Below are 22326 nucleotides of genomic sequence, written 5' to 3'. Positions count from 1 at the left end.
AAATACATCCACAATGAAGATTCTCACTAAAGAACAAGAAGACGCTCACTATAGGTACGCAAGACCCTACACACTACAATTCCCCATCAGCCCATACTGACAAAACCCCAGCTCCGTCGTCAAAGGTGGCACAGTCGGCGGCCTCCTCGGTCTTGCCGGCGGCGTCGCAGGTGTCCTACTTGCCTCACGTCGCTACCACACAATCCGCAACCTAACAATTCCCATGAAAGCCTTCCTGGTGACTTCCTCCGGTACCTTCACGGGTATTATCGCTGCCGACCACGCCTCGCGCGAGTACGAGAATGAGCAAAATGCCGCCTATCAATGGTACGAGAATCGCGAAGAGCGTCTCCGCGCCGAGGAGATTCGCGGCCTGAGCTTCGTCGATCGCGCTGCTGCCTTCGCCCGTCGTGAGAAATACAAGATTATCACCGCCACCTGGGTTGCCTCCATGGTTGGCTCGTTCGCGCTTGTTAGTCGCATCCCCGGCCTCAGCGGACAGCAGAAGCTTGTCCAGGCTCGTGTCTATGCACAGGGTCTGACACTCGGTGTTCTGTGTGCTTCGGCTGCTTTCGAGATCTCGGATCAGCGTCGTGGTCGCGGCTTGCTGGACTCGAAGAAGAAGGCGGATGCGGCTAAGGCTAAGGTTGAGGAGGTTGAGGAAGCGCCTGTTCGCCAAGGTGGTCAGCCCAATGAGGGTGATCTTTGGAAGGATATGGTTGCTGCTGAGGAGGAGCGCTTGAGCTCCAAGCACCAGTCTCTCTATGAACATCACCAGAAGCAGGAGTCGAAGTCTGAGGAGAGTGATGAGGAGAAGGACTCTAAGACAGAGAAGAAGGACACCGAGTCCAAGAACAAGAAGAAGAGCTCCTAGATATCACTCTCTTCCTTCTTGCTCATCCCCCACAACCGCCTTTGATCAAGGTCCATTGCAGGCATCAGTGCCTACTTCCTTTCTATCTGCACCCGAAGAGCCCAAAATCTCTGGGATAAAAATGATAGACTGGAGGGTGCGGTGGCATTGCTTGCTTGGCTTCATCGCCCGTACATATCCTACCCTTTCCTAAGCGTTTGTCTTTTTGTTCATGCCCCGAGGGTTCTAGAAGTACCCAAAAGTGACATCTGTCTACTATGTCCACGTGTATGATAATATTATAGGCTGTGCCCTCTATCTCTCTTTCTCTACTCTTTAATGGAAATGAATATGCTGAAACTTTGGCATTCATCGATGACGTCATATTGTTGGGTATTTGAGGTCTATGTTTGAATATGGGCAATGTAGTAGAACGTAATGGACATGAAAATGCCAGCCAGGTCAACCTTGATAATAGACCTATCGTCAGTCGTATTTATTTGATCGCCGACTTAGAAAGTTTCATCTTCCAGGCGCTCCATGCGGCGGATCACACTTGGACTTTGGTCGTCGCCAAAGTCATCTGTGATATCCCCAGCCCCAGCCGTAGCTAGTAAATCAGTCACGATGCGTTTAGATGCCTCCCTTGCTACAAAGGCGAAAGAAGTTAGCGTGGATGTAGTCTCAAAAAGAAGAAAAACGAAAACCAAAGGAACAAATCTTACCAGGCGTCCTCATCAACCGGCTCTGCGGAATGTGGAACTGCATTGTCTTAGGAGGACTAGGCCCAAGATCCTCATCATCGTCATCAAAATCGTCGTCGCTATCCCACATAGCCGACTTGCCCGCAGACTTCTTAGCAGGTGTCAAGACACTCATGCCAGGCTTGGGAATACCGCGCATGCGATTGCTGCTAGTCGGTCGCTTGCGGTTCGTGCCCGGGGTGTCGATGCCTTTGATGGGCGACGAGAAAATCTCCGAGTGGAGTTGTGGTGCCTCTGGCTCCGGGCTGGAAATCGGCGAGTCGTCATATGCATATTTGGACGTAGTCTCTGCCAGCTTTGGGGTGGTGATATTGAACTTGGATCGAGTGTTCGTGCCGCCGCCCACATTGCGGAATCCCTTTCCGAGCGGCGTGGCTTGCACCCGGTATGTTTTGTCGAGCATTTGGTGCAGTACTGGGTCCGAGGTCTTCTGGTATCGACGGTCTTGAGTCTGTGACTCCGACGCGGGCGGGAGGAATGGTGATGACATCGGGGTTGTGGCGGAGACGCCGCGGGGGAAGAAGAGCTGGCGGCCTGGAGTGGATGGGAGGGTCGAGGAGTCTGGGAGGTCGAATGGAGGTTCGGATTCGTTGACTTGTCTTCTTAGGTTTTCGTAAGAGGACGAGTACTCCATCGAGGAGGTTGTCATGTCGTCGTCGGCCTGTTGGTGGTGGTGGCCCGGAGCACGTGGAGTGCTGTGAGAGGAGATTGCGAGATCTGTTAGATCAAGGTCGTCTGCCTGGTCGCCGCGGGGCGTTTCATGGCGCTGGTAAGATGGCGTATCGTGGGACATGCTCTCGTCGAGGCTGGTGCTTTGGGTTATGTCGGCAGACAACTCTTCCTCCGTGGCTGTGGGGTCCTGCGTCGTTTCGTCGTCGGTGTTTCTTTCTTCATAGCCGGATAGAGATACGTTGGCGCTCGCTTCGAAGAATTGTTTCCAAAACTATAGAGAGTCAACAAAACTGTCTATAGCTGTATATGATGTTGGCACTGACCTTGGAACCTTCCCAGACATCTCGGGAATGCTCGGTATATTGCTCTACTAGAGGCAATATACTCGTGGTGACTATTCGATGAGCTTGACTGAAATTGTGGTCGATCTCTGTATGGACATATGACGATGAGCGGTCTGCTGGACTGTTTTGTTTACTTTTTTGCCCTACCTTGGAGTGTAAGGGTGATGGACTGCTCCAATTTCTCAAGCTCCTCGGTGAGGGACAACGGCCGGTGGGCCTGCGAAGGTTGGCGAGACATGATGGTATCACCCAGGTTCAATTGTACAATCGAGTCAAGAGATGGGAGCTTTCTATCACGTCCATTGAGACGCGCGGGGAACTTTACCCAAAGCGGTGTGTATTTAGGGCCGGTGATAAGGGCGTGGCGATTCACGTGACAATGTAAGGATAAGTTACAGGCATCAGCAAATCATCTTGTCCCGCTCCATGGATGACTGAAGTGAGTCCCAAAAACATCTGTAAGAAAAGACCCAAGTACAATATTCGGGTTCATTATGCCAGCACCACTTGCAAAAGGTATGGCCCCCTACTTCCCTGAACTTCTCTTCTTCCCGGATCATCCGGGCGGTGTACTCGGCCTTATCAGTTCCCCACTTTGTATAGGATGAGGCTGACCTCTCATACAGGGCTCATCATTACTGTTTCCGTGCTTGTAGCAGCCGGCATTGCCGTGTACGAGTCACCGCAGTTTCAACAATGGGTGACCACGTCGCGGCGCAAGATCGCCTTGGCTCTGCACAACCTCGGCGATGAGATCCAACCTCAAAACATACCGCTGAGGGAAGACATTTCTATGACTGAGGAGACTGGTGAAACTGCCGAAGAACGCAGACGGATTGCTCGTGCGGAGATCATGCGACGAGGAGCCCTCCTTGAATCACGACGGAAGTCCAGCCAGGCAGGCCAGTCTCATGGTAGCTTTGATGCTCTCGTGGACAACGAGGGCAATCTGCGTAAACAAAAAGATCATAAATACGATGTTCAGTCCAACGAAGAATTTATTGCTAACTCAACGGGAGTTGACCTGGGAACTTCGGGGCCTCTCCGGCGTGGTGGCAAGCAAACCGAGGCCGAGTCTTCGACTACACCGGGTCGGAATCAGCTGCATCTCGACATCCCCTCGTCCCCTGCCTCGAACCATCCTTCCGAATCTATTATTCAGTTCACCCCTAGGTCTGAAGCACCCGAGGGGGGTAGTCTCTTTGATCCCTATTCTCCCAACTCTCCCTTGTCTGTCTCTGGCTCCAGCCACACAGAAGATCACCAGCAGGTATATTACGCGCACCCTGATACGCCAAGCAACATAACCTATGAACACGATCACCTTGCTGAGCTAGATGGTTTCGGCCACGAGAGTGTTCAGTCTCACAATGATATTTCAGCCGCCCCTTCTACCAGCGGAAGTTTCAGCCATGTCGGAGAATTTGAGGATGAAACATCAGATGGTAGCCTTAGTGACCTAGGTGGGCAATCTGTTGGTGGTGTGGCTACTCCGCCATGGTCTGATGTGGGTAGCGTAATTAGCAACGAGGATGCTGGACATCGGTTGCTCTGATGTGGGACTTATGGACAAGGATACGGGTGGATGGGCTTTACTCGCTCGGGGGTTTTGCTGACATGGTGTTCCGTGTTTTTGGCTTTAGGTTTGAGCTTGGCTGCGATTTTCGTTGCAATACAAGGCACCAGGGGTTGCTCTGTTTGAGTTGAAAAGGGATCCATCACTTGCAATACTCCTAGTAATACTGTAATATAACCTTCCGAAAACGGGTGTTTTACATGCGATATGGCATTGTCAATAATCATTTACGCAAAAAAGGAAGTTCAAAGGCAGACGTCGATCTTTGCATGAGATCAACCTTGTGTGGCCGGCTAAACCGGTTCAGGCAACTTGGTAGAAAAGCTTCTTGAATATTTAAGCGTGGCAATCGTATAATAATTCCCCTGAAACATGATTGACGCAATCGCGAAGAGCCTATTAGGATAGAGAGTGTGCATTCGTAGGACAAGATCGTACCAAGTGAGGTCCACATATACATCAACTAGCTTAGGTTATCGTGTAGAGGCTTAATTGGGATTGGTCGGCTGAGATATCCGGCGTGGTTCATACATCTACGTGGAGAACCTTGGAATTAACCTGGAAATTCAAAATATAAAAAACAGTCAACAGCCAATTGGCAACCCATATGGGAAACAACCGCCTATCAATGACGTCGCCGCCACACGGCCCGCGACCCGAAAGTACAAAGACACCTAATTATAGTATACATTAACTATTTTCCTCTCCTATTCCATCTTCACATTCACAACTTCACAACTTCACAATGGCTGCATTCATCACGCATCAAATTATGGGCACTACCCTCCATACCACCGATAGGTATACAGACTTGCAGGCACGAGGTCTTGGTGCCTCTGGGATAATCTGGTATACTATATCCCCTCGTCTATTATATTATAAATTCACTAACCCAGTGTTAGCTCGGCCCGTGATTCAATGGCCAACCAAACGGTTGCTATAAAAAAGATAAAGAATCCTTTTGATAGCTCTGCCTTGGTCAAGCGCACGTATCGCGAGATTCATTTGATGACCAATCTAAAACATGATAATGCATGTGTGGAAGAAGAGTCTCAGTCTGAATGTGAACACTAACTACCAATAGTTGATCAACATGACGGATATTTTTATCTCACCAGCGGAAGATCTGTATGTGAATTACTCGATTTCTCAAATTCAACTATATACTAACCCAGTTGAAACACAGTTATGTTGTGATGGACTGTTGTATGACAGACCTTCATCATTTGATCCAATCAGCATCAGAACCATTAGAGGGCAAGTTTGTCCAGTTCTTCACCTACCAACTGCTGGTATGTCTGCCCATATTACCTTAAATATGACAGCGGAGCTGACTATTTCAGCGAGGGTTGAAATACATCCACTCCGCCAACGTGATCCATCGTGATCTCAAACCTAGCAACGTATTAGTCAACGAGAACTGCGACTTGAAGATTTGCGACTTTGGTCTAGCCCGAGAACAAGACCACAAAATGACTGGCTATATCGCCACACGGTACTACCGAGCTCCAGAGATCATGCTGACATGGCAGAGATATGGCTACGCGGTAGATATTTGGAGCACTGCTTGCATCGTAGCAGAGATGCTCCTGGGGAAACCCCTCTTACCGGGCAAAGACAATGTGCATCAGTTTAGACTGATCACTGAGAACTTTGGGAAGCCACCCAAAGAGGTTATGGAGACAGTTTACAGTGACATTGTATGACCAGATTCTAAACGATGGTTTTAGATATGGAGAAGATGCTGACTACAAGTTATAGACGATGAAGTTTGTCAACTCTTTACCTCAAACGAAACCCCGGTCACTTGCAGCTACCCTGGGAGATGTTGACCCCGAAGGTATGCACAAATCTTGATTAATATCAAGTTCCCCTTGATCTATCTACATCTGATGATACTGACTTTGCTAGCCATTCATCTCTTGGAGAAAATGCTGGATATAGACCCGCAAAAGAGAATCACAGCGGTGGATGCCCTAACCCATCCATACGTTTCGACCTATCACGACTCTAACGACGAACCTGAGTGTGACAAACAAATTGATTGGTCTCTGTTGGATTCAGAAATGACTGTAGATGAATGGAAGTGTAAAATGTATGTATTTTCCCAATCTGTGGCGAATTGATTGCTTACAATTTGAAGGTATTCCGAGATCTTGAATTATCACCATGGTTCTTGCAACTGGGTAGACAATAACCCCAAAGCCCACGGGGGCAATTTTGAGAATTGGCTGCACAAGGAGATGACGGTGGACTCATATTGAGACTTTGAGAAGCTATTTCTTATTCTTCTATATAACAGCGCGTGAATTTATCATTTTGAGCTTAGTCTAGCCATTATTGCAAGGTTTAATGTTGACACTTAATAAAGCCGACAGTTACCTAGGCATTTCGAGGCCAAGTCCTCATGACTGGCAATAGAACTGACTGAAGTACCAGGTACTTCCTATAGGCGGACTAATGGGTGATGTAAGAAGTACCTGGTACTTCGTGGCTGGATAACCTGATAAGCGAAATGTGCCTCGGCATTCTCGGCCAGTCCGAAGCGGAGACCTCTTTCTCTTCATACTTCTTTTAACTCCTTTACCTTCTTTTGTTGATTTTATTCCTTTCTCTCCAACTACCCCTATACAATCTGTAAGTTATCTTCTCCCTAGACCTCGAGCCTTTTGTTTTTACTCCCATCGGCCAAATCTCCGCACATTGAAGCTTCCCCCGCATTAACACCGAAAACTCCCATGTCATTACTGGCAACTTGAACAAAGACAAGCGTAAGAAAAGAAGAGTGGAAAACTGACTATATAACTTGACTAGTCTCTCCACATTCATACATCATGGCCGCAGATCGTTTAAGCTCGCTCTTGAGCCACCTCAAGCCCGGCGCCGCCAACGGCCTCGCTGCTATGTAAGTCCTCAGATGAACTCTGTTGTGTTTTATGAGTCTAACAAACAAACACAGTACACAGAAGAACCCCGACGATGTGGTCATTACCCTAGCAATCCGCACACCGCTGACCAAGGCGCGTAAGGGCGGGTTTAAGGACACAGAATTGGACTACATGATCTACGCCTTGTTGAAGGAGACTCTGGCCAAGTCACAGATTGACCCTGCTCTGATCGAGGATGTCTGCCTCGGCAACGTATGTTTAACCTCTTTTCTCCGCTCCACAAATCTATATTGGCATATTCTAACCCCAAGACAGGTCGGCGAAGGCAAAGCCGCCTACATGGTCCGCGCCGCTGCCCTTGCTGCCGGTATCCCCCACACCGCCGGCGCCTCATCAGTCAACCGCTTCTGCTCGTCTGGACTGAAGGCTGTTCAGGATATCGCGGCCCAGATCCAACTGGGCGCCATCGACATCGGTGTCGCTGTAGGTGCCGAGCTGATGTCCGCCGCTGGTGACCGTCTGGAGAAGCCCTTCAACGAGGAAGTCCTGCGCAACCAGGAGGCCGCAGACTGCATGCAGCCTATGGGCCAGACATCCGAGAACATTGGCAAGGACTTCGATATCCCCCGCGAACAGCAGGATCGATATGCCGCCGAGTCCTTCCGTCGTGCTGAGGCTGCTCAGAACAATGGCTGGTTCGCTGATGAGATTGCTCCCATTACTGTCAAGGTCAAGGACCCCAAGACTGGCGAGGTTAAGCAGGTGACTCTGTCCCGTGATGATGGTATTCGTCCCGGTACGACTTTCGAGTCGCTTTCCAAGATTCGCCCTGCATTCCCAGAGTTCGGTGACAAGTCCACTGGTGGAAACTCCAGCCAGGTCACCGACGGTGCCGCATCTGTTCTTCTCATGCGCCGCTCCAAGGCTATTGAGCTGAACCAGCCTATCCTCGCCAAGTTCTGTGGTGCCACCGTTGCCGGTGTGCCCCCTCGCGTGATGGGTATCGGCCCAACTGCCGCTATCCCCAAGCTGCTGAGCAAGTTCCAGCTTGACAAGAATGATATCGATATCTACGAGATTAACGAGGCTTTCGCCTCTATGGCCGTCTACTGTATTAAGAACCTCGGCCTTGACCACGCCAAGGTCAACCCTCGTGGTGGTGCTATCGCCATTGGTCACCCGCTCGGCGCAACAGGTGCGCGCCAGATCGCGACCGTTCTGAGCGAGGCTCGCCGGACAAAGAGTAAGATTTTGGTCACTTCCATGTGTATCGGAACTGGACAGGGTATGGCTGGTCTCTTTGTCAATGAGCAGTTGTAAATGTCTAGAGATTAGGTTAATTACGCAACAAAATTTATGATCTCCAATGTACAGAAATGGGTTAATTACAAACTTGAGAGTATGGTATCAAAGGCTATGTACATATGTAGTTTAGAAGCAAGAACTCATAAATCATGAAAAAGAAAGGGCGCGAAATCAGTAGCCATGATATCACTTAGCATCATCTTGCTTCCCGGCCTGACTCTCCCTCTTCATCCTCTCCTCCGCAGCCCGAGCCATGATTTCCCTACGAGACAGTGTCCCGCCAGAAGCACCCTGGCCTCCAGTCGAGTCGCCCTGCAATCCACCAAGGACAAACTCCCCGCCAGTCCACCCACACTCATCAACAAACTCCTCACCATCCTGCACACTATCCCAGTCACCAGGATTATAAAACTCCTGACTAGACAACTGATTTCCACCAGACTTCCAATCAGCACGATCAACCTCCTTCTCAATCTGCGACGTCAAATCCCAGAAGTCACGGTCATGAGGCCCGAACACGCAATGCGCAAGCTCGTGACACAACGTCTTCCGAATAGTACGGTAATCACGGTAACCGTCATAAGCATCCGTTCGCAAACGCAACTCAATCACCTCGCCTTTATTCCGGTTCAAACCTAGCGTGCGCGACTCGCTCGTCGTGTGTTCTGCCGGGTTCATTTCCGTCAAAAGCGGGACGGAGAACTTGTGTTTTGTCATTGCAGCGCGGATACCTGGGTCGTCGCGGAGGCGTTTGAGGAAGTCAAGGGAGCGGTCTGGGTTGGGGAGGTAGGATAGTGGGAGGAGACGGTGGAAGGTGTAGTTGTTGTTTGAAGATGAGATCGTGTGGACGCCGCCGCTACGGCTGGAGGATGGTGTTTGTTTGTTACGTCTTGCGGCGCTTAGGGCGGCAGCTCGCGATTCTTGTCGTCGCTGTTCGCTGGCGGATTGTTCGTGCAGATCGGCGATTGCTTTGGCGGGGGTGCCGAGGAGGGTGATCTTGAACTTTGGGGAGGAGGTTTGGAGAATTGTGTCGAGCAGTGTTGGTGGGAATGGTGCTTTCTGCATTCCTGGCTTTGGGGCTATGAGGAGCTTTTGGTTGTCGACGGGGATGTTTAGGACGCGCTCTATCTCGGAGGAGAGGTCTTGTAATGTTGCCGAGGCGGAGACTTGGATGATATGGGCGGTCCCATGATGGTGGACGGTCAGCTCCTTAGGGGAGTCCATTATAGCGTACGGTTAGATAGGTGATTGTAGAGGAAGAGCTAGTGAGAGAGGGACTCGCGACAAGAAGAATCCGCTTATATGGCCCAAATAGGCAAGGCGCTGGCGAATTCGACCTGGTTCCACGGGGATAGGTTTGTCAGCACGGAGATAAGCACTCATCACGTGATATAAGATTCATGTGATTGTATGCCTCAGGCTGAAATAGCTATGTACAACTGAGTAAAGATTGATCATTCGTCCTCGTCGCTGATACTGAACAGAATATACAATGGATCATCAGAGTGGCTATCAACTGCTGCATGATCACTTCTTAGGTTGACCTCATCTTGGACGCCCTGTCTTTCATCTCAGAAAAACATAAAGCTTGTAGATGATAGCTCAACCTCCAAGAAGATTTGAGTGGTTCAAGTGAGCCTAGGCCTCACGGTTATAGATATCGTTATATTTCGACAATGATTTTCGCAGAAGCAGATCCGCTTCAACGCCTTGGAAGCGTGCAGGATTCAGGGCGTCCAGGAGAGCCTTGTCTTCTGAAGTTGTCGAATGCTTATTGCCAAGAATCTCTCTCGCCAATAGCTTAGCAGTACCAGCAGCAGTGGTAACCCAAATGGCGGCAGCAAGCCATAGATTTGCAACATCAGGAACCCGACCAGCGAAGGGCAAGTTGTCAGGCGTGACAGAAAAGATACCATTGAATGGCTTGTCCGCCACCCAAGTCTCTTCTGGATTTGCATTCTGTCCCTGGACCTGGAACTCAGCCTTGTTCTTCAAGTGCGAAGCAGCATCCGACAGCACTTGATCGAAGCTTGCTGGCCAAGCTCCAATCGCGCTTTCAATGGGATCAAGTTGCATCGGGGGATGATCATAACTGCCTAGACCATCTCGATCTCCGTGATCTCTTGCATAGGCGTGGTGGTCCAGCCAGCGAACGAATGGATACGGGGTACCGACACGTCTAGCCCGAGTCGGAGTAAAGGTGTAAGGGTGTGCAACAGGGACAATGGGAATCGGAAGTTGCGTAACAGGGGTCTTATCACCGGAAATCAAGGAAGATGTCCAAATTCCAGTGGCGAGAATAACAATACTGCCTTCCGAGTTGATATCTCCACCAGCAGTCTTAATAGTCGCAATCTTCGACGTTTCGTTGTCCTTCTTGGTCACAAAGCCTGTTACGGCGGCTTCCAAGAAATCGACTCCTTTAGCGCGAGCTTGGTCTACATAGTAGGAAGTAATGACGCCTGCATTGGCGGTTCCATCTGACGGGAAAAGCAGACAGTGCTTGATCGAGTTGGGATCGATAAAGTCCGGGGCAAGAGCAGCGGCTGCCTCCGGAGTGAGAAGCTCCGCAGGTAGACCAGCTCCCTGTGCTGTTTCCTGCCGGCGCTCTAAGAGCTCCAACCCAGAAGTCGCAGAGGAAAGTTCCAGGCCGCCGACTGTTTCGAAGCCACCTGGAATCGTGAGGTAGTCCTGGACGGTGTCTTTAGCCAACTGAGTCAAGACAGCCGACTCATTGAGTTGGCCAACAAATCCTGGAGCGTGGCCGGTGGAGCCCACCAGTGTTTCTAGGCTTTTGTCGATAAGTACAATATGCTTTTCACTTTCGGCCTTGGAAAGATGGAATGCAAGGGCTGCGCCGACGATGCCTCCTCCAACGATAATGATCCGAGAGGAAGGGTTGTCATTCAATTGGGCAATGTTCAATGTGGACGGCATCTTGCAGTAGATTTATATGGGACAATATATGGTACAGATTCAGTATGTAACTCTCTGACTAAAATGACAAAACTAACAATTTAAATATGTGCACTTTTGTGTGGTGATTGGTCAGTCATGTGATCGTCCAGGTAAATTACCCAGTAATATGTCTGTATTCAATTTTAACTTTCGACACCTCAACCCTAACAACTCCTTTCGGCCCAGCTTTCAACCAATTCCTTATAGCATCCAAATCAGTTTTTTCCTAGTTTAACCAACTAATATCTTTTAGTCTATCGGAATTTCTGTTAGTTCTATTCTATAAACGCCTGGTGTATAGAGTACTCGACGCTACTATTAGATAGTCTTACCGGCTTCTATAGGGGCGAGGAGCTCTACTTTTGTTGCTAAAGTGGAAATAGTCTTTTATTTCAAAGCCTTCTAGTTAATAGGTTCACCATATAGCTTGCAGATATATCCCTCGGAGCTTCCGAGTACTCCGCATGGGCACACTTTTTTTTCCTTATTGATAAGCATAGAGCCGAGTACTGCACCGAGTCTGCAATATGCCGACGGGTTTCAGCTGAAACTACAAGCGACATACAAACAGATCAAATCCACAACTGGTCCATGCAGACAGCCATAAAATAGCATTGATAATCTCTGTTGACCGCCATATCCAGAATCCCTTTCATTTAGCTGTGCACAGCTCCCATAGCCTATATGATATCTAGTCTTTCCATAGCTAGAACCAGAGAACTACCGCTTTATCCTTTCTGGCTTTCACACAATGGTCCCTGTCTAATCTTCGACATTTATGCACAATTTCACGCATTTGCTTCTTAAGGTATCAGAGAGAGCCCGAGAACCGAAAAATGAGAATGCCTAGTACTTCCACAAAGAAGAGATCGAGGAACTGCATACAGTGATCTTTCTATCGCTGCACCCATTGCTCACAGCCTATCAACCTACCATGTATTGAAAAAAGTTTAAAGAGAGGTCTATGGCTAGACCCAACAGCGGGTATGAAGACTCCGTCTGACAAGGCGAGTGAGTCAAGCGGCGTATCTGATGTTACATAGTATGTCCCATTACCCAGTCTAGATAATTGCGACTGCTCTCAGCCATTGAGGCAAAAGTCCATCGTCCGTCGTACGCTGCTAAGCTGCGCTAAGTATTGGATTGTCATCATCTTCTTGTGGTTGCCAAGATGTTGTTTTTAGCGTCAGTTTGGCAATCCTACGAGGAAGACGACAATCTTCCACTCCACACTACTTACAATCGACGACTAAACTTTGCGTCAGGGACTAAGGACGGTCACAATTATACTGAAGAGGATAATGAGACACTCACTCTTGGGAATCAGCGAGGCGTACAACATATCAATGGCTATGATTAGTATAATGAAGTTCCCTCCAGACGGAAGATGGAGAAAAGGGGCTGGAATTTTGAAAAAATGTATAAGATCAGATAATTTTCCGTGCAAACTAGCTCAAATATATCGCTTATCAAGCTCTGGGTCCCTGTCCGAGGATATTTTGCCACGGCACTTCCGCTGACAAAGTTAGGATGGCCAGCTATCATAGCAAACATAGCAATCGTCATATGGGAGGAGATGAGGCAAAAACTGCAAATTTCGTAGAAACTGCCCTATCACGGCTTTATGTCCCTAACTGGAAGCTCACCCCAGATACCACGGGGTTACTCACCATATTTTACAGTTAAGAAATAAGGCCTATGATAGTCTGCATGAAAGACCAGAATCGGTGGAGTTAACACCTCGTCGTTTGATTGTTATGTATTAGCCAATGGATGCCTCGCTTGACTATGTCTCACCAGTCTTTCAGATAATCAATCTTCCTTTTCCCTCCTCTTTGGTCAACTCTTCTCCTATTTCATCCTTCGCTTTCTTTCCCCACCCCCTTCCTTTTAACCATTTCTTCTTGGCATCCTACTTCTCAAGATGGAGCAAGATCAAAACAAGAGAATGATCCTCCAACTTCTTCTTGAGGATCTGGATGACCTCGAAAGCAGACAGAAAGGAAAACAGACCGCAGGAAAAGAAACAGATCTCGAACTTGCCATCGCATGCTTGAGGGAGAATATCCGGACCACACAGATCTCTATCAACGATGAGATATTGGCACTTAGCACGAGTACTGCAATTGCCACTGACCAAAAGATATTAGCATCTCTTCAACACGAGGAAAGAATTGCCAACCAGGACCGTCAGTTCGCTCTCGATCTGAGCAATGGAACCTCGACCTCTAACGACATTTCAAATTCTTCGACAGTACACGAGAGTACATCGCTAGACGACGATGACGACGCCGTTTCTATTGTTATGGGGGATCTCATGGGCCGGATGACTATGAGTGATAGCGCATCTAATAACGGGGAAGGCTCCTCGCGCATACATCCATCTCGAACAACCAGCATCATGAAAGAGTGTGCTTCCTGTTACACAAACGTCGAGACCATCATATTCAAGGGTCCATGTGGCCACGAGTTTTGCCGTGACTGCACAAAACAGATGTTCCTCGGTGCTATCAAAGATGAGGAGCTTTATCCGCCTCGTTGTTGCGGCAATGTTGTGCCACCTGGCGTTGCATTGAGGGTTCTCGACTACGAGGAGCTTCGAAATTTCGGTGAAAGAGCCCTTGAATGGACCGCAAAGGACCGCCTCTACTGTGCCGAGCCAACATGTTCGAAATTCATTCCTCCATTTGCTATCCAACATGAGCACGGCACTTGCCCCGAGTGTCACCGGCAAACCCACGTACCATGCCGCTCCCTTGCCCACCCTCGCGTCGATTGCCCAATGGACGATCCTCTTCGTACTGTGCTGGAAATTGCGGATGCCGAAAAATGGAAACGATGTTTCAACTGTCGAACTATGGTAGAGCTTCACCTTGGCTGCAACCATATGACATGTCGGTAAGCAGGCGATGCTTTTTACAACAGAGTGATATAGTACATGGAAAAAAGCTAATGATTAGTAGTTGCGGCCGCGAATTTTGCTATGTGTGTGGTTTAGCTTGGAAATCATGCGACTGTCCACTTTGGTACGAGGATAGGCTTGAGGAAATGGCAATTCAAGCGGTAGATGAGGAAGTCCCGGCTGATGCAGATATCGAAGCCCGCCAGGACGCGTTTGACCGGATAGTCGAGAACCTACGGCAACACGAGGACAATGGGTGCCAGCATCACATGAACAGGCAATGGGCTTGGCGTGACACCGGGAGTTTGAAATGTGAGGTCGGCAACCATTATCTGCCTGAGTACATTTTCATGTGCAGAAATTGCCGGATCCGAGCCTGCAACCGTTGTCGACGACACAGATTGCGGTAGCTCTCTGCTGCTGCTGCTGCTGCTGTTTCCTTTTTCATGGCTCTTGTCTTGCAGGACGGGTTGAGACAACTGAAGAACTAAAATACATGGTTTTGATGTATTTCTGGTGACAGACTTGCGGAATAATTCATACGCAGCCCGTGTATTAACAGTAGAAAGAAATGCGTCTTTTCGACTGTGTCTTTACGACTTGTCGTTTAGCCAATCCAGTTTTGAGTATTCTGCTCGAGATTTTGGGCGCAATTGTTCTCGAAACTCAACAAAATGCCGTTTTGCTTCATTCAACTAGTAGAGATGAATAGTACGATCCCGACAAATTACTACAATAACGAATATTCTTAGAACAGCGGAATAGTGGATGGAAACATGGCGAAAACCACGCCCATCAACCTTCTCAATTATGAAAGGAAAAGGACTCTGACGAAGTAAATGACTCAGAAACTGCTGCTTTCACCTTCCACCTAGAAAGCCAACATTCCAACAAACGCAGCACCCACAAATACAAACGGAGGAGAGATATGAGTTGTTACACCAGAATTCGATGTCGAGGTAGCTGTACCTGAACTAGATATGGTGGACGACCCTGTAGGCATCTGGGTTGTGGAAGAGCTTGTCGTGTGTGTTGACCCATTAGAAGCCTGGATCTTGAAATCCGAGGACTTGCTTAAGATTGCGTACTTAATCTCATCAAGATAGTCAATCTGAATGTAATATTGATCGCCGGCTGGAAGAGTGCTGTTGACGTGCCACTCGAATTTGCCGGTGCTCTCTCTTTCGGCTATTGGCATGGATCAGTCCTGGAGACAAATCAGGAAGGGAAAACTCTTACTGCTGATGTCTTCCACACGTCCATCGTAACTTGCGCCGTCCGCTAGCTCACCGTTATGTAGCGAGATATCGATCCGTCCGGAAACATCTTTGATTTTACTCCATTCAATCATAAAGACACTACCAGCTCGGATGGTTTCACCGCTGGCAGGCCGATTGAGTGGAGAAAATGTCACGTCAAGTGAAATGGCTGTGCCAAAGAAAGCGAGTATGGTGTAGTTAAACCGCATATTGGCTAAGAAGTCGGGGTTGAGAGCCCTGGAGAGCATAGGATCTGCTTTATAAAAATAAAGAGCCAAAGATTAGTCACATGTCAAAATCGACAGGGGGCTGAGTATATTCCCCGTAGAATGCAGATCGCGGGATTAGGATAAGATGAGCCCTATTGTTGGGGGCCAAACCTTGTACTGCGGCTCAGGACCCTGACGGAATGCCCTGAGACCCCGGAAAGTCTCATTATTCTCGAAGCTCGACTTGCTAAGGGCTTGCACTATTATGAACTTTCCATCGGTCTCCAAGGACTTGACGTGTCCATTTCCACTGAGTACCGGTGGGGTGCAGCTGTGGATGTTGAATGTGTGCGAGTGCTTGCCAGATTCCAGAGTTTAAGTAGAGTGAAACGTAATGGCTGGTTCTCTAAGGAGTGGCCGGAACATCGGTTGTCTAGGACTGGCTTGAATGTTCGGGAGAAGGAACAAAAGGATTCACCCTCCAGGCTACTCGGAAGGTTTGAAGAAATGCCTAGAGCCTTTGAATGGGGATTGCTCATCTTGTACTGTCCGGCTCACTCCTTACTAACACTAGGTTACCGCTAAACATGTTCATTCGCTTCATATCTTGGTATCGCTGTTTATGAAATACCAGCACCAGTATGGCCTTGATGTGGGCGTCCAATCTATGGTTAGAGAGGGAGTTTGATACTTGCCATGTCAAGACCTGCACTTCCAGATACTTATTCTATGTAATCTGGAGAATGGAAGACAAAGGCATTGAGTGTATTTTCATCTATTCATAAACAATCAAGGGGAACAGGAACAATCTACATCAGAACTGTTTGCCATTAGAACAAAAAAAAATTGGCCATCGATCAAAGCCGATCGAAATATCTAGCTCCATGAAACATCTCTTAAAAAAAGGTCCTTTTCGTCATAACGCGGCGCTTCACCCCGATCCAAATGTTAGTAATGGATCATATTAGATCAGAGTAAAACGCAGTTGGGATTGGTTTTTCCAATCCCGATCAGAAAACAAAAAAAAGAAAAAAAACATCAGTAAATCATTCCAATATCATAGGGATGCATTTACTGCTTCTCCTCAGTCTCGCCCTCTTGGGGGGCATCCTTCATCTCGGCATCACCCTCGGTCTTCTTGGCGTTCTCCTCGGCCTTCTTGGCCTCGAGCTCGGCGCGACGCTTAGCGGCAGCCTCCTCGTCGGCCTTGCGGACGGCGTCACGCTCAGCCTCGACCTTCTCCTTGTAGCGCTGGATGATGGGGCCGGAGATGAAGCGGATGTCGTCCATCTTGGCGACGTAGATGGACTTGGTGGCGTCCTCACCGTCCTCGTAGAGCCAGTCCTGAAATGATGCGTTAGTATGGTTGATCATGAAAATAGTTATTGAAAAATGCTAGTTTGAGACTCACCTCAGTATCCATGAGCTTGGCCTTCAGCTTCTCCTTCTCCTCCTCGCTGGCGAACTCGGAGTACACGCCGTCGATCTTGTCACGGAGCTCGTAGATAGAGGCCTCGAGCTCGTTCTTCTTCTCATCGGTCTCGGCGACAAGCTTATCCTCCATGTACATAGCGTTCTCGCGCTCGGTCCAGGCCTCCTTGAGGTCCTGGGCGAAGCCGCCGGTGACGGAGACAATGGGGAGATCACCCTTGCGGACCTGCTTCTTAACCTTGCGGGTCTTCTTGGGCTGCTCCTCCTTGGAGTCAGTGTCCATGTCACCCTCCTTCTTCTCCTCCTCGACGGGCTCCTCGACCTCCATATCCTCGACGTAGTATCCAGACTCGACGTTGAGAATTCCGTGAAGGTTGAGACGGGCCTTGAGCTTGCAGATCATGAAGTCGTTGTTGGCATCAGCCTGGACACCCTTGACGGAGAAGCGGCCAATCCAGGGGTTGACCTTGCCGGGCATAGCGTCAACATTGGAGTAGCGGGCCTCGAGATCGAAGGGCTGCTTGCGGTAGAAAGTGAGGATCTTGGTGGAAGGCATGACGTTGCCACGGCTGAAGACAGTGAGGCTGGTATCCTCATCAGGGATCTCGGGGGACTGCTCCCAGGTGAAGTCGATGGGGTAGTTGACAATGTCGTGAACGGCGAAGTCACGGACACGGAAAACGGGGGAGAGGGTAGCACAGCTGAAAGCACAACCGCGGGCAATGGCCTCATCCTGGTTCAGGGTGAAGGACAGACCCTTGCCGAAGAACTTGCTGATGGTATCCTTGATAGAGGGGACACGGGTGCAGCCACCGACCATCTCGATGTGGTCAATGTCCTCGACCTGAAGCTTGGCCTCAGCGAGTGCCTGCTCCAGAGGAACGGTCAGGCGGTCAAGGAGAGGCTTGACCATGAGCTCGAGCTCCTCACGCTTCATCATAGCGCGGACGTCAGTGTCATCCATAAGGGACTCGACGCTCAGAGGAGCAGCGGCGTTAGCGGACAGGACCTTCTTGAGCTTCTCGGCGGCAACCAAGGTACGGGTCCAGGCCTTGCCGTTAGTGTGGATGTCGACCTTGAACTTCTCCTTGAACTCGACGGCAAGGTGCTCGGTCAGAGCCTTGTCGAAGTTACGGCCACCGAAGTGACGATCGTAGGCGGTAGCCTTAACGTTGAGCTCACCCTTGCGGAACTCAACAATGGAGGCAGTGTAGTCGGAGTAACCGATATCGACGAACATCACACGGCGGGGCTTCTCCTCGGGGCCGGGGAGATCCAGTTTGGTGATACCGTAGCCGAGAGCGGTGGCAGTGGTGTCGTTGATGAGACGGAGGATGTTGAGACCGGCAATGTCACCAGCGTCAAGCATAGCACGGCGCTGCACATCAGTGAACCAAGCGGGGACACTGACGGTAACATCGGAGACGGGAGCGCGCAATTCCTTGGCGGTGATGTCCTTGATCTTGGAAAGGTAAGAAGCGACCAACTGAGTGGCTGTGAACTTCTCCTTCTTGCCGAGGTAGTTGACCTCGACACCGGCCTGTCCATCGACGTCGACCAGGGTGCATGTGTTGTATTCCTGCTCGATGGCGACATCGGGGTCGTTGAAAGAACGGCCGATCAGGCGCTTGAGGGAGCTGACGGTGTTCTTCAGGTTAGAGATCTCCGCACCCTTGGCGGCCTCACCGAGGTTACGGCTGCGAGCTGTGAATCCAACGACGGAGCTAGAATAATTTAAATCAGTATTCTGTTATCTGGACGGCGAGGATTAAGAACGTACGGGGTCTGACGGTTGGAAACCTCATTGGCAATCTACAATGTCAACAAAAAAAAACTGTTAGCGCAATTGCTCGAGTTTGTGAGGTCATGATTCAACCCGATAGAAGACCGTAAAGTCCGCATCAGACCGTGGGGTGACACGTACAATATCAATGCCCTTGTTGCGGGCAACACCAATCTTGGTGCTTTGCGCACCCAAATCAATGCCGACGACACTCATTATGGAAGAAAGTAGGGGGGTATGGGGGAGGTAGGGAGGTAGAGAGAGATGGAAAGTTCAAAGGAAGAAAAGTGAGAGAAGTCGGAGGGGAGAATTTGCACGCCACTCCACTATTATTGGAGGGGCGATGACCAAGTGTCAAGCGGTCTGGCTGATCTTTAGGCGCCGAACTAAGGAATTTCGAATTTGGGGTATAAATTGATAACGTAAAATGTGTCAAAGTGTGCTTTCTTTCTTTCATTTCCTGCTTTCCGACTGGTCTATATAGGTTTTTCTTACCATCTGGGCTATGGTACCTCATCGAACCTTCTGGCGGCTACTGGATTGCCCACCTTCACCGCCCCATTTCCTGCCGGGCAGAATAAAAAGTTGATCACCGCCCTATGAGGAATCTATGGTGGATCATTGGCTACATCATATACTTTGGAAGGTATATTGAATTCAATACCCTATAGAAGCGAGCAGTTATCGCCATCAAGAAAAACGTAAGAATAGAATGGTTAAAAAAAGCTATGCCAAGGTGAATCGGCCAGACAAAAAAAAAAAAAAAAAAAGGAAAAAAAAAGAGAAAAAAAGAGAAAAAGTGACGTCATGCGCATGGTACATATGTTCTTCTTAGACAATAATATCATAAGGTGGGGTCACGGGGTTTTCACGGGGTCTGAAAGTATCTCGGCGCCATGCCTTACGGCTCTGGGACTGGACCAAAGCGACTCTGGTATGATCCTGGTGGGTGGGTGAGCCCCAGGTCACGCTCGGAAATAGGCTGGGCAACTCCATTAAAGTGGTTCTCCAAATAGTGGCCATCGAGGTTCACCGAGCCCGATGCCCGACCTTGGCGGGCATAATAAAGTTTCTTTTGGTCTTCTTCACTCATCAGGAGGTTTTCCACGTTTTGTGGAGTGGCAATCGAGCTAGAGCCGCAGTCCGATGATGCACTGATAGAATCAGTTGAATGGGAAAATAGAGGAGGTAATTGGTACTGGAGATTGCCTGGATTTTCCATCGCGTTGACCATTCGTGCGAGTGCAGGCCCATGGCTGGTTGTGTTGACATAAAATCCATCAAGTAGCTGCTTGGCAGGTGCAAATCGGCCTTCCACCCTCTCCGATGGGCGGATGGGGACGGATCCCCGACGCACAAGGCTGGTGCGGAATGTATTCACGTTCACATTGAACTCATCACCCTGCTCTTTTGCCCGTTCAACTGCTTCCCCCGGCGTGGTATGGTCATCAGCAGTGGCAGCATCGGCTCGTGGTCCACCCCAAGTTCGCTGACCAGCTGTGAAAATACCATAGACCATGTAAATCCAGTTGAAGAACGGGTTCACAACGAACATCATCGGGTAAAGCCAGGCTTTATAGCGTCCGAGACGGAGGCCAAAGTAAAGCATGAGCAAATAATTCAGCCCCAAGGAGACCCCCATGAATCCCACGGGGAGATCATCGACCTTCTTTGAGGTTGTAAGCAGTGCGATGATCATGATGAAAAAGAGCAGTGCGGTCGTTCGGATCGTGTTCTGCATGAATCGAACTAGACACAGAAGGGGGTAGCGCTTCCAGAGCCGGGCATCAGTGATCATGCAAACCTCGTTGGTAATAAAACCTAAAAACCATCGTCGGCGTTGCTTCAAGAGAGTACTGAAGGTCTGGACGGCTTCGGTCTTGCAGAAGGCGCTCATACATAGCTGGATCTGATACCGCTCCGTGGCGCCAATCATGAACAGGTGAGTGAGCCATCGGTCTTCCCCGAGATGACATTTTCCATAGTCGAAGAGATCGTCGCATTGCTCAGCCTTGTCCGAGAAGTAATACTTGGCCATCTTGCGGAAAGCTGAGAACCGTAAAATAGTCAGAGCTCCAGGGAGGCAAGTCACCGCACCACAGCCAGACTCAACGGATCGTTCAAAAAGCTGCCCATGGACGTATTCCATGTCTTGAAGAATGGTCAGCAGGCTGTTTTTCTCCGTTGTCGAGGTAATGATACCCGTCATTGCAAGCATATTGTGCTTGCTCCCTGGCTTAAGTTCCATGTCATACATGAAGTTCTGCAGACAGACTCGATCAAGTATGCAGTCGGAATCGATGAAGAGAACGAACAGGTTGTCATGTCTCTTCAGGTACTCAGCATAAACCTTGTCGATGAGCTTGAAAGTATGTTTTTGGCAGTGTCTTTTACCGCCATGTTTGAAGCGAGACACCGTGATCCGTGCACCTTTGTAAATGCAGTCAATTCTCTGAGGATAACTCTCCAGTGAGATAGGAATACCGAGATGGTCGAGGACACGGAGATACGGCTCGTCCACCTTGCCACCATCATATGAAAGAAAGACATGGATGCAATTTGCAGGGTAGTCGCAGTCAACTACGGAGTTGATGGCTTTAATCAAGATGCTTGGTTCCTCCTTGTATACTGGCATCACAACCACAGTCTTCGGGGCCGTCCGATCATCGAGCACTCGTTTGATCCTCTTTTTTCTTCCCAGCGAATTCGTGGTGAGTCCGTAAACACAAAATAGCCATGGACCGATCAGAAGAACAGAAAAGGCCCAGAATGCGAACACTTGAAATCCATGCACCATTTCGTGGGGTAAGTCAACCGTGATCTGTGGCGGCAATGGGAGTGTCACGAGCATGACTGGAAGGAATGCCAGCCTATTATTTGTATTCGTCAGTCAATGTCTCTGAAAAGCTGTTGAGTAATGAGCTCCCGATGTCCAAGAATCCTACCGTATCACTGTGAACAAGAGCATCATCATCACGGCAAGAACTCTTATACTCCAATGGTCTGCTTTCATCCACACTTTGACCAGACAGTAGATGAAGGCACTAAGCCAGAGAACCCATTCGAACAGGGCTGCAAGCATCAAGGGGCCAACGATTGAGAGGTAGATTATCTATCGATGGTGGTCAGAATGGTATCCCAAGCCCAGAGGGGGAAGATAATACATCTTTGGTCGACCAGGGCCCCTGAACCGACGCATCCCTTTGTGATAGCACCATTTTGATTTGGCGAACCTGCTTCCCAGCCAGTTGAATGTTGAAACAAGCTCTTCAAGTGAAGGTTGAAGCGTCCGAAGGTCTTGGATGTGGAGAATAGAGGTCTTGGTATCAATTTTGGTTAGCGGAATTGGGGATCTCAAAAGTTGACAGAGGATTACCTACGC

At 49.2% G+C, this 22326-nt stretch overlaps 11 protein-coding genes across 11 annotated transcripts; 5 read left to right on the top strand and 6 right to left on the bottom strand.

Annotated features, from left to right (window-relative positions):
* Positions 1-13: 13 nt before the first annotated feature.
* N7517_000269 (HIG1 domain-containing protein) lies at positions 14-874 on the top strand (the record flags this gene model as incomplete). Its single annotated transcript, XM_056717999.1, has 2 exons — positions 14-54; positions 112-874. 2 exons carry the CDS (start codon positions 14-16, stop codon positions 872-874), a joined length of 804 nt encoding a protein of 267 aa, XP_056582134.1.
* A 491-nt stretch (positions 875-1365) lies between these two features.
* Positions 1366-2871, bottom strand: N7517_000268 (DASH complex subunit ASK1; the record flags this gene model as incomplete). Its single annotated transcript, XM_056717998.1, has 4 exons — positions 1366-1502; positions 1579-2560; positions 2613-2719; positions 2781-2871. The coding sequence occupies 4 exons, from the start codon at positions 2869-2871 to the stop codon at positions 1366-1368; spliced, it is 1317 nt and encodes a 438-aa protein (XP_056582133.1).
* Positions 2872-3237: 366 nt separating this feature from the next.
* Positions 3238-4188, top strand: N7517_000267 (uncharacterized protein; the record flags this gene model as incomplete). The annotated part of the gene is made up of 1 exon (XM_056717997.1): positions 3238-4188. One exon carries the CDS (start codon positions 3238-3240, stop codon positions 4186-4188), a length of 951 nt encoding a protein of 316 aa, XP_056582132.1.
* A 766-nt stretch (positions 4189-4954) lies between these two features.
* N7517_000266 (uncharacterized protein) lies at positions 4955-6473 on the top strand (the record flags this gene model as incomplete). The annotated part of the gene is made up of 8 exons (XM_056717996.1): positions 4955-5058; positions 5112-5241; positions 5294-5337; positions 5396-5501; positions 5553-5909; positions 5971-6049; positions 6121-6304; positions 6353-6473. The coding sequence occupies 8 exons, from the start codon at positions 4955-4957 to the stop codon at positions 6471-6473; spliced, it is 1125 nt and encodes a 374-aa protein (XP_056582131.1).
* A 552-nt stretch (positions 6474-7025) lies between these two features.
* On the top strand, positions 7026-8417 carry kat1 (putative 3-ketoacyl-CoA ketothiolase (Kat1); the record flags this gene model as incomplete). The annotated part of the gene is made up of 3 exons (XM_056717995.1): positions 7026-7114; positions 7169-7349; positions 7413-8417. Coding segments are annotated over 3 exons (1275 nt in total), but the record flags the coding sequence as incomplete, so codon positions are not given.
* A 171-nt stretch (positions 8418-8588) lies between these two features.
* Positions 8589-9626, bottom strand: N7517_000264 (putative zinc metalloproteinase; the record flags this gene model as incomplete). The annotated part of the gene is made up of 1 exon (XM_056717994.1): positions 8589-9626. The coding sequence occupies one exon, from the start codon at positions 9624-9626 to the stop codon at positions 8589-8591; it is 1038 nt and encodes a 345-aa protein (XP_056582129.1).
* A 414-nt stretch (positions 9627-10040) lies between these two features.
* On the bottom strand, positions 10041-11339 carry N7517_000263 (NAD(P)/FAD-dependent oxidoreductase; the record flags this gene model as incomplete). Its single annotated transcript, XM_056717993.1, has 1 exon — positions 10041-11339. The coding sequence occupies one exon, from the start codon at positions 11337-11339 to the stop codon at positions 10041-10043; it is 1299 nt and encodes a 432-aa protein (XP_056582128.1).
* Positions 11340-13284: 1945 nt separating this feature from the next.
* N7517_000262 (BRcat and Rcat domain-containing protein) lies at positions 13285-14262 on the top strand (the record flags this gene model as incomplete). The annotated part of the gene is made up of 1 exon (XM_056717992.1): positions 13285-14262. The coding sequence occupies one exon, from the start codon at positions 13285-13287 to the stop codon at positions 14260-14262; it is 978 nt and encodes a 325-aa protein (XP_056582127.1).
* Positions 14263-15133: 871 nt separating this feature from the next.
* Positions 15134-15730, bottom strand: N7517_000261 (GPI anchored serine-threonine rich family protein; the record flags this gene model as incomplete). The annotated part of the gene is made up of 2 exons (XM_056717991.1): positions 15134-15450; positions 15502-15730. The coding sequence occupies 2 exons, from the start codon at positions 15728-15730 to the stop codon at positions 15134-15136; spliced, it is 546 nt and encodes a 181-aa protein (XP_056582126.1).
* A 1071-nt stretch (positions 15731-16801) lies between these two features.
* hsp88 (Hsp70 chaperone Hsp88) lies at positions 16802-19160 on the bottom strand (the record flags this gene model as incomplete). The annotated part of the gene is made up of 4 exons (XM_056717990.1): positions 16802-17074; positions 17142-18885; positions 18942-18973; positions 19086-19160. 4 exons carry the CDS (start codon positions 19158-19160, stop codon positions 16802-16804), a joined length of 2124 nt encoding a protein of 707 aa, XP_056582125.1.
* Positions 19161-19845: 685 nt separating this feature from the next.
* On the bottom strand, positions 19846-22162 carry chsD (chitin synthase D; the record flags this gene model as incomplete). The annotated part of the gene is made up of 3 exons (XM_056717989.1): positions 19846-21814; positions 21890-22056; positions 22109-22162. 3 exons carry the CDS (start codon positions 22160-22162, stop codon positions 19846-19848), a joined length of 2190 nt encoding a protein of 729 aa, XP_056582124.1.
* Between the last annotated feature and the right edge of the window lie 164 nt (positions 22163-22326).

Source organism: Penicillium concentricum (assembly GCF_028827145.1).
Source record: "Penicillium concentricum strain IBT 3081 chromosome Unknown utg000001l_segment0_segment0, whole genome shotgun sequence".
Lineage (NCBI taxonomy): Eukaryota > Fungi > Ascomycota > Eurotiomycetes > Eurotiales > Aspergillaceae > Penicillium > Penicillium concentricum.
The sequence above is the reverse complement of the archived record's forward strand: the minus strand, read 5'-3'. Positions and strand labels throughout refer to the sequence as shown.